Here is a 14,874-nt window from a genome sequence, read left to right on the forward strand (position 1 = left end):
AGGAAAGCCATGCACACGCCACAGCAACCGCTTCGCGGAGCTTGGACCCTTTCTTACCAGAGAGCCGCCTACAACAACGAGTGGCAAAAAAGGGGCGCTAGAGGAGAAAAGGCAATGCTGTCGTTCGAGCCCATTCGATGCAGGCGGCGAGTGAAAGATGCCTGTCAAGGCGTCACCCACCGTTGAGCACTGGTGTTAGGCACCCGCAGAGAAGCAATGGTGACGATCTTTGCTCGCTCGCGCTCGCGTTCGTGCTTGTGTGTGGAAAGGACACACTACTGGGCTGTCGCATTATTATTATTTTTTTCCTCAAGAAAGATCCCATGTTTTTTTTTTTTACGAACAGTAGAAATAGCAGTTCGCTGATTCTCCTCGCACTAAGAAGCCCTTCTCCATCAAAGAGGCTAGGCGCAGCTTGATATCCGTCCGTGTAGGGGTGCAGACATACCGCAGTTCACGTTCGATTGCGCCACACAAGGTTTCGTAATCAATGCTATTGTGCTCTTTCAGCAATTTCATGATTGTGGCATCCAGGCTCATCGTTTTTGCGCCATCCATTCCTTTACGAGTGGCGGAGGAAGCTCTAGCGCCGTCGTTTGCCGATTTCTGCACCCCTGCACTAACCTTTACTTTGGGCTTTGAAGAGTAAAAGCTACGGTTGAACCTGTAATCCGTTCCGCTGGACTCGGCAAGGCCAACGTGGCAAAGAGTGTTGAATTGGGCAAGCACTTCTCCGTAGCTGAGCGCACTTTCTCGAGCCACGACGGCGACGCTCACATTTTCATCCGAGTTCAGCGCCATGATAGTGTTCACGAAATGTGTATGTGCCGACACGTGGTATGTTCTGCCACCATGGCAAAGCTGAAAACCAATTGAGCCTAAGCTCATCTGAAAAATGAGCGTTCGACCGTTGTGGCGCCGGCGGTAGTACTCTTGAAAAACAGCCTTGCACGACTCCATGCTTTGCGGGATGTTGAGGGGAATGTTGGTGTATTGTGGCCACAGGCCGCTGGTCAACAGAAGAACGTCAAACTCCAATGGAGGGGATATCTTCTTTGTCGCCATATCGGCTACCAGTTTTTCTTGTGCAGACGTGGCACTACGGATGTCCTCGACCATCTTCTGAAGTCGATTCACCACACTTGAACCATAAATTTCAAACAGGCGGTCGATAAAACGACACTCCATATCCACCGCATGCGGTTTCGCGTAAATCAAGCGTGCCGCTAAGTGACTTCGAAACGCCACCTCAAAAGCCTCAAGATCAGGCGTCAGCTGCAAAATTGTAATAACATCGTTTCCCACCTTGTTCGCAATGTCACTCTTTCCCTGCCGAATACCGTTGTCATAGTAAACTGAGAGAGTCTCCATAAAGCGCGTATCGCTGCCCAAGACATTGCGAATCACGCGAAAAAATGGCAACTGAGCGTGCCCCTCCTCGGATAAAATGAGAGCATCCAGTTCCCTGGCCTTTGTGATTAGCTGCAGCATGTTTTCTATTCCTGAGAAAGGAAAAACGCTTGTGCTCCGATCGTTTATAATAAACTCGCATTTCTCTTTCAGTTTTTGTGCAATAACGTCGATAATGTCCTTCTCCCGCTTAATGGCAGAGAAAACCTTCACAAAAGTAGAAATGCTAGCCACATCCCACTCCTCTATCATGTGTACCAAACCTGTCGGTCCCATAAGCATCTCCTTCACAGAGGATGGGTTACTGAGAATGAGCCCGGTGTAGAGTTCATGGGTGAGCCTGTCCAGGAGAATGCAGAAAAACGTGTCTGTATACTTGCGGCGCTCGTTGCACACGGTGTTCTGAATCCACTGCAAATAACCACTAGTAGTTAGTGTCTGTCTCTGCTGTTCCCCCTGGAGAACGTATTTATCGACCACTGCATCCACAAACGGGGTTTCCATGCAACTTACGAAGTACTTGCTGCCTTCAGCAGTGTATAACACTTGACCGATATCCCGGATCGTAGGCTCGGCGGCAGGAACGTGAATGGACTGCTTGATGAAGGCAGTTAGGCGCGCGGCCACCTCAGGATTGCCTAAGGTCAAGGAGCAAAATATATGCTCACCAAGATTTTCAATGGATGAGTGATGGCAGGTGTACATGTAGTTTTTGTTGAAGTACAAGAGGATGTTGCTGATTTGATTCACAGAGTTGTTGTAGTCGTGCCATTCACGCAGGAAGTCGGCAACATACACGGAGGAGCCATCAATTCGCTTGATTATGATAGAGACCTGGGCAGAAAACTGCTCCTCTAATTGCTGCAACAAGCGGCTCCCATAATGTGCTTGACACAAATGAAAAACAGCGTGATGTATTCTCTGGAACGAGTTCTTCGACACTTCTTTTTTGAAAATACAGAGTATCGTGTCCTCGATTATGCCCCACTTGTCGGAGAAGATGGAATGCTCCGCCATGCGCTTTCGGCTGGGCACCGCACTAGCCATTGAACACGCAAAGGGATTTTTATTTTTGCGTCCGACCTCGAAGGTTGCGTTCGGTGGGAAAGAAAGATACGCAGTCTAAAGCGAAGGGTAGTTTCTGTTTAGGCAAAAATAGGAGTGAGTGGGCTTCGAAGTAGAGTGGACAGCATCCTTATATATTTTTTCCCCTGAGAGGTAATGATTATTTTTCTCAATTGTTTGAGTAGTGGTATGATACGCGAGTGCGATAGTATATCCCAGAAAAATCCCTTTGCAACGAAGCTCAGCAATTGTAGCACGCCTCGAGAAGAAACACCCTACACCCCCGGCTGCTTCAGGACTGGTGCTGTTGAGAGGTGGGTTCAGCGCCAACATGGCTAGCCAGGTACTCTTGGTCTTTTATTTTCTTTCTTGTTGTTCTCTTTGTGAAGTTAATGCGATGCTTAGAGAGAGATACCGATTAGCGACGACGAAAAAAAAAAACAAAGATGTTAACACACCTTAATCTAGTACCCACTCCGAAACAGATAAGATGCTACTTTTTGGTCTCCAATGTGAATTCGACTAAAAACCTCCAGTTGGTATCGAGAAGCGCGAAGAAACAACAAAGGAGGCTTTTGACAAGGGCGCTATCAGTTTTTTTGTCATCCTTATTTGTTTTATCTTTTTTGTCTCCCTTCAACAGTCATAAGCTACAAAAAACAAAGTACCTTCTCATTGCTGTATCAGTGAGGGGAAAAAAAAACAGCAACACGCACACAGGAGAGAAGAAAAATACTGACACCACCCACACGTGCGAGAAACAGGCGCATGCAGTGCTGATCACCCTCAGAGTTCAATTCGTTGACTTTCATGCGCCTTAGTGGGAAAAGAAGAGAGGTACTTAATGCACCTTCACTTCGACTTCTTCACAGGGCGGTACACGCCAACAACTACAGCGTGGTCTCGTTCAAAAGGTTCCAGAGACACTTGCTCTAGTGGCTTCAGCTTGTCTTTTTTCAATTTGTTCAGCTCCGAGGCGATCACTACAGGAGCCTCCAGTGTGGAATCAATGCAGTTAGCTTTAATAGAGATCACATAGTGACCGCCGTTCTGTAGAAATGCCTGAGCATTAAGAGCCAAAATACGCGCCTGGTCGGGCTGGGCGACATCCATAAATATGCATTCCACCATCGGTACAAGCATGCGGTATTTCATGGGGTAGCGAGCGTCCTCAATGATGGGCACAATATTCGGGCGGCGCTTCGACATCTCGACTAAATCGCGACCCACACGGTGCGAGAACTCCACCGCATATACCATTCCCTCTGGACCCACAAGGTCGCTCACGTGGCTAACTGTAGTACCAGTTGCACCGCCGAGGTAGAGCACCTTCGAGCCGGGACCCATGTGAATGCTGCTCACGCCAGCGTAGATTGCGGAAGCCAGCTTTGAGCGGTAGGGGTTCCACAGACGGTACTCTTTTTTATCATCGCCACCCTGTGTTGCACCCAGCTCGATCCGTTTCTCACCATAAACGGAAATGCCGGGCACCATATTCAGCGTACAAAGAGAGTCAGTCTTTCCCTTGGAAATGAACACACCAGGGTGCAGCATGTGCGGCTCCACAACAACTTTGGCACCCGCGCCTCCACCACGGCCACCACCGCGGCCTCCACCGCGCGCGCCGCCGCGGCTGAAGCCTCCACGGCCACCACCACGGGCACCACCGCGGCCGCCACCGCGACCACCACCGCGACCACCACCGCCACGCCCGAAGCCACCGCGCATATTCGATGTTTTTCTTTAAATTTGTTTTACGGTAAAAACCAGAGAGGGTTTTCTTGTACATTCACATAGGATGATGTGTTGATTAGGATGCGTATAAAGTGTTGGCGCATAGGAGAAAGAGGGGTGAATGAGAGAAAAAAAAGAGGAGATACAGAGAAAACTGAGGAGAAAGACAAGCTTCATTTCACAGCATTTGCGTTGCTTGTTGTTTTGGCAATCTCTCTCCCCTAGAGACTGAAAGTAATTCGAGGTTTTTTTTTTTTTTTAACTGAAATTGAAAAAATGCTGCAGGAGATCAACGCATAAGCCAGCGTCCGCAAGCGATACATAGCGATTTGTATCCGATATATGGTATTTTTTTTGAGTCCATGCGCCATTCGCCGCAGAGTGGTATTTTCATGCGACATGCAAGGGCATCTTTTTCCACCACACGGCGCGGGTGCCGCTTGTCTCGTTCTCTCCTTTTCTTGGCGTGCGTGTTCTCTGGTGCTCCCCCTCGGGGGGGTCCGGGGGGGGGGGGGCGGTTTCTGTGTGGGGGGCCTCTGCTCTTCTCCGCCGGCAGGGCCAGGCGCGCCGCCCGGCGGGGGCCGTGTGCCCCCCCTACGCGGCCCACCCCACCAAATGCTGGGGTGGGGCGCAGGGCCCCGGCCTCCGCGGAGACCCACCGGCTAGCGCGCACGGGGAGTCTCGCGTAGGGGGTTCGAGATTTGCAGGGCGTCCATCACGTGCTCGTGCCAGTGCGCGTCTGTGGAAAGGTCTGCAAGCTCCGGCGCGGCGAGGCTTGGCGGCTGGCGAATGCTCTCCATGAACTTTTGAAGCAGAACTGGCGCCGTCGCCTCCAGCGGCGGCGGCGGCTCGGTGAAGCAGCGGTGTTGCATTTCGTTGCTGAGCGATGTGGCCCGCCGACCCGGCAGCTCACACATCACTATGTCGTCGAAGAAGTGCAAGTCATTTGCGATGTTGAGGCCGACTCCATGCATGGATACCCAGTTCCCCAGCTGCAGCCCAATAGCGCCGAGCTTTCGGGGCGGGGTGCCTTTGCACTCGTCAGCCCAAACCCCGGATTTGTATCGATGTGTTGGGATGCGGGACATCGCAGCTGTCTGTATCACCGCCTCTTCCAGAGCCCAGCTGAACCATTCAATCGGCGAGCGCGGCTTCTCTGCTGTGCAACTTTTCCACAGACGCTGGATGTTGGCGATCGGATACATGGTGAGTTGCCCGGGACCATGGTAGGTGATACCGCCGCCTCGCCGCGTCTTGACCACGTCGATGGCGCAGTGCGGCGGGAGCCCCTGGGTTGTGTCACGCCGGCCTATGGTGTACACCGGGGCGCTATGTTCCACTAGGATCACAACATCTGGCAAGAGCGGTAGTGTCGACTCTCCACGACTCACACGGACCTGTTGTCTGATCTTGGCGTTGAAGATGGTTTCTTGCAGGTCCAACACACGTCGGTACTCGCGCTTGCCGATGAAAAACGCTTTCATATGGAGCACAAAGGCTATTTGGGGGTGGGTGGGGTGGGGACTACCTGGCGTTCATGCACGTGTGGCTAGGGTGAGAGACAGAACGAAGGGAGCGGGAGGGTTAGAGGCCAATGGCCTTTGGCCGCGGCAACGTGAGATGCCTGCACAGTTACTCTTGGTATTGGTATGAGGTTGTGCGGATTGATTTGCAAGAGTGCAAAACTGCGAGTCTATCCTGCGGTGATCTCAACTTCTCACTGGGAGAGGAGCCAACGCGGTGCGTGTTTGAATTTGCTATTCATTGCAAAGACATGGAAAAGGCAATGTAAACATTGCAGCATGTACTTCGTCTTGCCCCCCCCTCCTTTCGTACATCGTACCTCAATCAACACACACTTTCCCCTTCCCCAAAGCGGGATCATCTGTAGCGAGTAGATCAGAAAGGAGGAAAGGAAAAAAAAAATACACACAAAATGAAGCAATCACGTTATGTACATCAGATTCGATGTGATTCTCCCTCTACCCCCCTCACTTGAGCGAGCGATGTGTTCTTGACGTCGCTACCCGGCACGCATACACCTCACTAGCGCGCTGATGTCTGGGCGCGATGGCACTGCTCAGGACGGGGAATATGACTAGCGGGGACATTGTACAGCATCGTCTCCCCCTAAAGCACATCCGCGGGCTCGGGTGTGGGGCCTTCAGTACGCTTACCGTCGCCGAGCTCTTCGTCCTCGGACATGCCCTCGGCGGCTTGTGTGTCGTCGTCGTGCTTCCTGTCTAGCCGTTTCTCATCCTCGACGAGGCGTGCGGTGTAACCGGAAAGAAAAGCCTGGAACTCATCGTCGCAGACGTTCTCGACGAAGTGCGCGGTGACGGCGCCGGCACTCTGCTCAGTTACTCGCATCTGTGCGTACCACTGACTTAGTACCACCGTCTCCTCACTTGCATCGGTGGTGGCGAGCTCAATCACCTTGGGAAGTCCAATGATGCGCAGGACAAACTGCTCGTTCTGCGACACAGCGGTCCTGAGTGGCGTCAGCGCATTCAGAATGAAGACGTCGTCCACGGCGAGCTCCTCGAAGGCGGCCGCTGCAGTCTCAGGAACACAGTAGCAGAAGCACTCTTCTGGGTACGCGTCGGAGGCACTCAGTGTAAGGGCGGTGAAGGCGATCGGCTGATGGTGCTTGAGAATGGTGCCATCCGACAATTCCCCCAGAAACGTTTCGCACTGCGGCACCAGGCCCCTGCCCTCAACTGGGTCGCAGGACATGAGGATCAGTGACAGTTTGCCGTACGACAGACTCTCCGAACCCACTTTTTGATCTGCCGCGATGCACATCATATTGATGTCGGTGAACGACACCCCTTGCGCTGCCAGGTACTCCGCCAGAGTTGGAAGGTCTGCCGCCCCCGACAAAGCTTCCTGCACCAACGCTACGTTATTCGTCAGGTCCACCATCAGCGCCGTGCTTTCTGGATAGTGAAGTGGAAGCGCCGCCACCATGTTCCACATGCGCATTTCCTCTTCTGTCACTGTTACCCAGCGATTTGTGAAGATTTGATTTTCGACTGACTCTTCTTGGCCTACGGTGTCAGCCGGTGGCGCAGATGACTCCGCTTCGTCAAACTTTCCGTCGCTGTTGCCCCCTGGTTCCGTTGTATTCATCGGCGGCGGCGGTGGCAAGGACGGCGTATAGGCATCTTCCGGCAACTTTTTGTGCTGGCTGTGGCTTTCGGCCATACCAGGCGATGTCTCCATGTCGTCCTTTCTGTAAGGCTCATCAGCCGGCGTTCCCGAATCTTCCTCCACACCCCTTACGTCGTGCCCCTGTCCAGGTAGGCTTGGTGACGACACAGGGGACTCTACAGCTGCTGGGGCCTGTGCTTCTCCCGGGTTCGCCTCTGCAGACTCGTCATTCTCATGGGTGTCTGTGCCTGCTTCACCCGCCCCCGCCTCCGCCGCATCGACGGTGGGCGGCTGGACAACAGACCCTTCGTCAGCAACTTTCTCCTCAGGTTTTCCTGTCTGCTGCTCACCTTCCTCTGTCTGGGGTTCGCCCTCCTCTGTCTGGGGTTCGCCTTCCTCTGTCTGGTGCTCACCTTCCTCTGTCTGGGGTTCGCCTTCCTCTGTCTGGTGCTCGCCCTCCTCTGTCTGGGGTTCGCCTTCCTCTGTCTGGTGCTCACCTTCCTCTGTCTGGTGCTCGCCTTCCTCTGTCTGGTGCTCGCCCTCCTCTGTCTGGGGTTCGCCTTCCTCTGTCTGGTGCTCACCCTCCTCTGTCTGGGGTTCGCCTTCCTCTGTCTGGGGTTCGCCTTCCTCTGTCTGGTGCTCACCTTCCTCTGTCTGGTGCTCACCTTCCTCTGTCTGAGGTTCGCCCTCCTCTGTCTGGTGCTCACCTTCCTCTGTCTGAGGTTCGCCCTCCCCTGTCTGGTGCTCGCCTTCCTCTGTCTGGTGCTCACCTTCCTCTGTCTGGTGCTCGCCTTCCTCTGTCTGGTGCTCGCCTTCCTCTGTCTGGTGCTCACCTTCCTCTGTCTGAGGTTCGCCCTCCTCTGTCTGCGGGGGTGCGGCTTCTGCCTTTCTGATCGACGTCAGTTTTCCTGCGACGACCGTCGAAATCGCATCTTGCACCGTTTTTCTATCGCCGACAAAGGACTGCAGGTTCGCCGCCGTCACCGTGGTTCCACTGACACCCCCCTGCACCTCTGCCGTAACGTCGATGAAGTCCTGCTCTGACAACTGAGACGCTGAGTCGCCGAGTAGCCCTTGCACCGCGCGTACAAAGTCGTTCACGGACACTTCGCTTTCCAAGGGTGAGAAATACAAATTCCAAAAGTTCAGTGCATCATCGTTGGTGATGTACTCAGAGGCAGCATTTTGCGGCTTGCACAAGTCATAGACGATACGGCATATTTTTGGCGTATCGATGCCCTCTAGTTTGGTTCGCATCTTGCCTTCCTTGTAGAAGGCGAAGAACGGTTTTGAGTGATTTTGACGTCCCTTCAGCATCTCTGTCCAGAAGCTGGCGAGGGTGTCCTTCGAGAATACCATCCCCTTGTGCTGGGGACGATGGGCTTTCGCCTCATCTAAATTATTGAGACTCTCCAGTACTGCGTTGCACTCCACTGAGAAGAACCTCAGATGAATCACGTCTCCGGCGTCGGTAAAGAGACGGCGGAAGGTGTCACTCAGCGCTTTGCAGTGGCCCCACTCCGCGTTATACACATCCAGAACCGCCACACCGTGCTGGGCTTCTGAGATCTGTAGCTCACCCTCCAGCTGTGCCGCTGTGGTGATGTTCTTCACTACATCCCTGTTTGCTTGCGACTGCATTTTTCCCTGTGGTGCGCGTTAGCGGGGATTCCTTACAGTTTGGCTGTGTGGTTGGAAAAAAACGGGTCTGCTATCCGTGGGTGCAATAATCAAAGCATGAGACGCGCAGAGACCAGGACTGGTAAGAGACAAGTAAGGACAAAGAGAGAATGTCGGAGCTGGGGGAACAAGGGGGCGCGCAGGGGAGAGAGAGCTCCAGGAGGCGGCGGGTGGTGGGGTGGTGGTGGTGAGGACTAATAAAAATAAAAAATCTTGTTTTTTTTTGACCTCTTGTCAACGGTGCCTTGGCTGGTGATGGGACACACTATTTACCAGGCAGGTGACTCCCTCCCTCCCCTCCCCTCCCCTCCCCTCAAATGAGCAGAGGCACTAGCAGCAGTGTGGGGGAGAGCCAGAAAGGGTGATTGCGTCGCACACCGTTGCTAGGTGAGGTACCACTGAATATCAGCGCGAAGAGGGGGTTGCAATGCTTCATCCTTTTTTTTTGGTACGGTCCAGGACGAGACACCGGCCACGCTTCAACACTATCGCTTTGTTGATTATCTGTCCGTTGCAGTGTGTGTCACAGAGACGGATGAGAGAGAGACAATCAAGCTCGAGCGTGAGTGGCGTACTTGCTGAAGTGCGAGTGATGTGCCCTGATAAACAAAAATAAACGTAGTCACTAGAAAAGCAGGAACACAAGAAAAAGCACGCAGCCCCGTTTTACTCTTACCTGCTGCGCGGAGAAGGGTGGTGGTGGTGGTGGTGGTGGTGGCGGTCATCATGAAAAGGAACGATATCATTTCATGAATGGAACCCATGCGCTTCCTTCGCTGAGAGAAAAAAAATAGGAGAATGAAGATGGTGTCGAAGAGAGGTTTCGGGCGGCACCCGGGACGAAGGCAACGCAGACAAACAGAAACGCGTGTGTGTGTGCGTTTAAGTAATCCAGAAGTGGGCAGAGGTAAAAAATTTCTCTCCGCCTCCGTCCCCTCTCCCCTGGAGACCATGTGAGGCTTACGTGACGCCCGTCAGTCGCTTGCCGCAGCGAGCTGGGATGGGTGGAAGAGTTCCCACCTCGCTAGAGTTGCAAGCAGACGACAGGGTCAGCGCGGCGTGCTAGCGAGGGAGCGCTGTCGAGCTTGTGAAGTGCCTGTTAGCGGTTTGGAGGGGGCGTGCATGGTAAAGACCACGTCGCTCGGAAGGTGCGACTCATGTGAGGCAATCGCGAAGTTTTGATGGGCTGGATCGCCTCCCTCATTATCCACAAATGGGGAGAGGGGAGTAGCGTGACGATGGAACAGGCGCGAGGGCTCGAGCAACGGGATTGACGGCTTCGCAACCCCCTGCGTAGTGGTGTGTAGTGAGGTGGCTCTTCTTCAAGCACATCTCCGTTGAGCGGCTCTTCGGTGGAGGCCTATACTGTCGAGACCGATACGTTGCAACTATGATATATACAATTCTCTGACCCGGTTGTTGTGTACCACAGTGCTTCCAGTTCACTTAATCGCAACTGTAGCGCAGTAACTGAGATAATGTCATCTTGAATGACCTCCATGGGGTCAAGGCCCCGAGAATACCACCGCGCCTGCGGTTCCTCGGCGTGGTGTGGGGCGGATCAAAGAGAGGTGTCCCTGCTGTGACGCAATGCGTAGTTCACTCCAGGTTCTGCAGAAGCATTGCCGATCCCTTCGCCAGGATCGACCCCCGGTGGCAGACGGGGTTTTGTAGCTGTCCATTCTGTGGCGACTCCTTTTCCCTCTGAAAAAAACGCAGGGGAAACCACGTGACGTGGTGTGCCCTCGATCCCGATCGGTGCACGCACCAAGGGTATCACATCCTGTGCGCCGTTCTCTTCTTTCTTCTGGAGCGGCAAGCACGACTCTCAAGCTCATTGCAGGGCCCGGTGAGTCTGTCAGTCACATGCTGGTGTGTCCTGTTCTCACTGAATGCCGGAGATGCTTCGCCATCACGCCAGATTCGCTCAAGGGCGATGACCTCTGGCCTTTCCTGCACTTGAATCAACTTATCCCATTTGTAGAGGCAGCCCTGGCCCTTGTCTTATTGCGGTGGTCCAAACGCGAGGGAAGAATAAAAAAAGCCTCCATGGGGGCAAATACACCGCAACCGTGTGACACACAGACGCACGCCTACATGCACGTCGTTCAGAGCAACACAGTGGCTGTCTTTTTGACAGGCAACAGATGTGTCCAGTGCTCTGAGGAGGGGATCGGGGGGGGAGGAGGGTAGCCGTACAAACAACCCACACCAAAAAACACAGTTATGGCGACATCACAACAAACTCGAGGGTCAGAGACAGCGCGGGGGGGGGGGGGGGGGAGAGCGACGCAGGCGGGGCGTACGAGGGAGAAGAGGGATAGGTGAAGGCCGAGGGAAGGAGAGGTAGACGTGTGCGAGGGGAGGGGGTGCCTTCTTTTTTCCCTCCCCGGCTTCTTTTGGCGACCGAGGTGGTGTCACAGTAGCGAACAACTACATTCACTGACACTCTCGTTGTGTTTTGTCTTTGGCGTTCCCTGGGCGTACACGGAGGCATAGAACATCGCGCTACATGATGCTTACTGACGTGCGTGTGTCTCGGCGACACAGATCACGCCGCACACTCTTCATGAGGCCCACCCTCGTTGCGCGCGCACAGGAACGAGAGAGCAGCGACTGCGGCGGGGAGGGGGACACAGATGTCTTGTTGCCGTGTTAAGGGGCACATATTGCACACTTCTTGTTTCCCGTTCGCGTCATCAGAAAGGCGCCACGGTCACTACCACCACCATCCATTCAACTGAGGAAACCAAACACACGTCGCTTGCACCCCCCCCCCCCCCCACACACACTTCCCTACAAAAGAGCATTGGAAGTTCACTGCACAACACTAGCGTTATCGGACATCACACACCAACTCAGGGAGGGGGGGGGAGGAGGGGGAAGCTGTAGAAGGGGATGGGAGTGACCAAAAAAAAAAACAGGCGGTGAGACCGCAGGAGACGAGGAGGGGAAAAAGAGAAAAAATACGCTAATCGCAGTCCCCTGACGTGTGCAAGTGCACAAAGGTTACACTGATGCGGCATCGTATGTTTTCAAGACGTACCCCCCTCCCCCCATCTGCAGTCACCCTACCCCACCCTCTGCACCTCCATACGCTCACGACAAGAAGACAATGAAGGTGGCGAAACCCGCACCCGCACACACTCACCTGGATGCAAGCCGCTAAATCGATATGGTAGAGGGAAAGCGATAAAATGAGAGGGAGGAGACCAGGCGTGCGGTGGGAGAAGAACGTAAAGGAGGTGGGCATCGGAGATGATGCGGAGAAACCCAGTTCATGTTGCCACGTCACACCATTCAAGGAGAGTAAAGCTTCAAAAAAAGCTCTCTCTTTGATGATCCTACTTGCGTGTGGGTGTCATGTTCTTTTGGCAGTTCTCCCTGTTCTATCCTAGCCAACAACAACAAAAGGCTTGCACCTGACTCACGTTCGACAGGCAGGTGTGCATCCCCCCTTTCCAAACTATTCGCCTATTCCCCGCCCTCATACTTGTCATCATTTGGTTATTCTTTTCACTGAGGTGAAAGTCACCTGCACTTAACCCCTCCCCCTCTCCCCCTCCCCCTCACTTCTTGTACCTCTCTTGCGTGATTCGCTCATTACAGCTTCCCCCCCTCCCTCTCCCCATTACATCGGCACCTGCGGGTTGAAGAGGTGGAAGCGAACTGTTGGCAGTTGCTCCTCGAAGCAGGTCTTGGTGCGGTACGACAGCGTGTTGTTGCATACAACGCGACCGTCGGTCGACCTCACCACTACGCCACCCCACACCTCAGCCGGGTTGAGGTGGGATTTGCCGGTTTGAATGGAGATGGTGGTGTTGACCTTCTTCTTATACCACTGCTCCAGCGCAGGAATTTCTCGTGTGACCTCAGACTCGTCCTCCTCGCGGCACTCTATGACCGCGTCTGTTCGGATTGACAGGAGCGCCTGATGGATGAGGCTCACCAGCATCGGTTTGTACTGGGACGGGTTGGCGACCTTGGCCAGAATCTTCTGGCGCGCTTTCTCGTGCAGCTGCTCCATGGTCTTCGCCCGCTCCTCCATGACACGCATGCGCTGTACCTTCGAGTAGTTGGCATGAGCTACGCGACGGTCCACGTCAACCTGCTTGCGCTTCTTCTCCGCCATGGCGCGGATCTTGGTTTTCTCCGCTTCCACTAGGCGCATCTTTTCCACATCGTACTCCTCTTGCCCCGCCGCATCGAGTTCGTCAGCCTTCTCTTGAGCCTCGCGCTCAATGAAGTCGATCATCGACTGAATCTGACGTGCCTCGCTCATGGTTGCGGATTAGACAGACGGACGTTGGAGGGTATGGATGAGATGAAGACAGAGGTACAGTCCGGAGGGAAGGGGGAGGAGAAGAGTGCACGGCCTCAACGGGGGCCAGGCTAGCTCTGTTCCAAAAAAAAAACAAGAGTGGGGGGTCACCGATGGAGGAGTAGAAGAGGCGTCCAATGGCGCAAACCACGGGATATGTGTAGCTGCGAGTCTGTGTAAGGAGGATTGATGTGCTTAGGCAAACGTTTGCGATGTAGCTGTGAAGATATACACGCGTGTGTGTGTGTGTGTGTGGGTGGGTGGGTGCATGGGCAAGGGAAAGAGATGAGTGAAGCAACAACATAAGCACAGAGGAAACACGCGGAATGGTCGAGTGAGGTGGGAGGGGAGGGGGCATCTGTCTGTGCGACTGGCGTTAAAAGAACGATCGAGAATGACACCCGTCAAGACGGGATCGGGGTAGTGGGGGCCCGTCATGTGTTCAGGGAGCTTCATGGCATGTCCGAAGAGTTACATCAACAGGGAAGCGAGGGCGGGTGCTGCGTTCTCTCCATTGCACAACGGTCGAATCTCTTTGTCTTGCGCGTATCAGCGTGAAGTCATCAACAGAAGGCCCAAACGAGCCTACGAATTGCGTCCGAACCAAATCTACACGCTTACAAGCACTGACACACACACACACACACACACACACTCCTCCTCCTCTCTCTCTTGAAAGGGCGGAAGGCCTCATGCGTGCGCGCAGGCATAGCAAGAGCGGCGCGGCTTCATCAGACCACCATTACTGCTGAGGTTGCCACCGACTGGCGGTACTGCGCCCATGCCATCATGATTAGAAGCGGCGCGGTGACTGGTAGAACATGGCTGCGCCATAGTCGGAAGCGCATACTGTGCATTGACATCAACATCGCATAAAAGGCCCACCCGATGAACACCGTCAGCAGGCTGCCCGATGGGACTGTGCGGAAAGGCGCTATGGCGGCACCGCAGGTGGCGCCAAATATGAGGAGGTAGTTGTGAAACGTCGTGAACCAGCGAATTCCCTCCCCACAGGAAAAGAAAACGAAGAAACACATGCACCAGCTACTCACCGCGTACACCCAGAAGAGGGCCTCGAGAAATGCAAAGAGCATCGTGCAATGCTCTGCTAATGTTCTAATGATGCTCAAAAGATCAAAGATATAAGAACCCACATATAAGAGGGGAGGGGAGGGGCAAGGGGGAGGGATGACCCCCCAACAATTAGACACAGGCGTGTGTGTGTGGAAAGACGAAGGGGGGGGGCACCAGATGAAGAGGCAGCGTTGAAAGACGACGATCTCTCCTTCTTTTACTCGTCGCCCCGGCGTATGCTACAAAGCGCGTCTCGCGCATCCACAACCTCGCTCCTCAAAGAGGGGCGGGGTTGGGGGTTGGGCAGCATCTGGAGTGGGGGTATATATATTTATATATTTTTGCGTCTCCCCTTCACCCACGCAGAGTATTACGTTCACGTCATCCTCCTCACTCGCACGTCCGTTGGCGAGTATGCGCCACGGACCCCATTCGCA

The 14,874-nt window shown here is 54.0% G+C and overlaps 6 protein-coding genes across 6 annotated transcripts; all 6 read right to left on the reverse strand.

The window, feature by feature from the left end:
* Positions 1-336: 336 nt before the first annotated feature.
* Positions 337-2,457, reverse strand: JKF63_00309 (uncharacterized protein; the record flags this gene model as incomplete). Its single annotated transcript, XM_067896361.1, has 1 exon — positions 337-2,457. The coding sequence occupies one exon, from the start codon at positions 2,455-2,457 to the stop codon at positions 337-339; it is 2,121 nt and encodes a 706-aa protein (XP_067752518.1).
* An 870-nt stretch (positions 2,458-3,327) lies between these two features.
* JKF63_00310 (uncharacterized protein) lies at positions 3,328-4,203 on the reverse strand (the record flags this gene model as incomplete). The annotated part of the gene is made up of 1 exon (XM_067896362.1): positions 3,328-4,203. One exon carries the CDS (start codon positions 4,201-4,203, stop codon positions 3,328-3,330), a length of 876 nt encoding a protein of 291 aa, XP_067752519.1.
* A 668-nt stretch (positions 4,204-4,871) lies between these two features.
* On the reverse strand, positions 4,872-5,693 carry JKF63_00311 (uncharacterized protein; the record flags this gene model as incomplete). Its single annotated transcript, XM_067896363.1, has 1 exon — positions 4,872-5,693. The coding sequence occupies one exon, from the start codon at positions 5,691-5,693 to the stop codon at positions 4,872-4,874; it is 822 nt and encodes a 273-aa protein (XP_067752520.1).
* Positions 5,694-6,339: 646 nt separating this feature from the next.
* Positions 6,340-9,003, reverse strand: JKF63_00312 (uncharacterized protein; the record flags this gene model as incomplete). The annotated part of the gene is made up of 1 exon (XM_067896364.1): positions 6,340-9,003. The coding sequence occupies one exon, from the start codon at positions 9,001-9,003 to the stop codon at positions 6,340-6,342; it is 2,664 nt and encodes an 887-aa protein (XP_067752521.1).
* A 3,670-nt stretch (positions 9,004-12,673) lies between these two features.
* Positions 12,674-13,324, reverse strand: JKF63_00313 (uncharacterized protein; the record flags this gene model as incomplete). Its single annotated transcript, XM_067896365.1, has 1 exon — positions 12,674-13,324. The coding sequence occupies one exon, from the start codon at positions 13,322-13,324 to the stop codon at positions 12,674-12,676; it is 651 nt and encodes a 216-aa protein (XP_067752522.1).
* Positions 13,325-14,094: 770 nt separating this feature from the next.
* JKF63_00314 (uncharacterized protein) lies at positions 14,095-14,457 on the reverse strand (the record flags this gene model as incomplete). Its single annotated transcript, XM_067896366.1, has 1 exon — positions 14,095-14,457. One exon carries the CDS (start codon positions 14,455-14,457, stop codon positions 14,095-14,097), a length of 363 nt encoding a protein of 120 aa, XP_067752523.1.
* Positions 14,458-14,874: the final 417 nt, after the last annotated feature.

Source organism: Porcisia hertigi, chromosome 36, assembly GCF_017918235.1.
Source record: "Porcisia hertigi strain C119 chromosome 36, whole genome shotgun sequence".
Lineage (NCBI taxonomy): Eukaryota > Euglenozoa > Kinetoplastea > Trypanosomatida > Trypanosomatidae > Porcisia > Porcisia hertigi.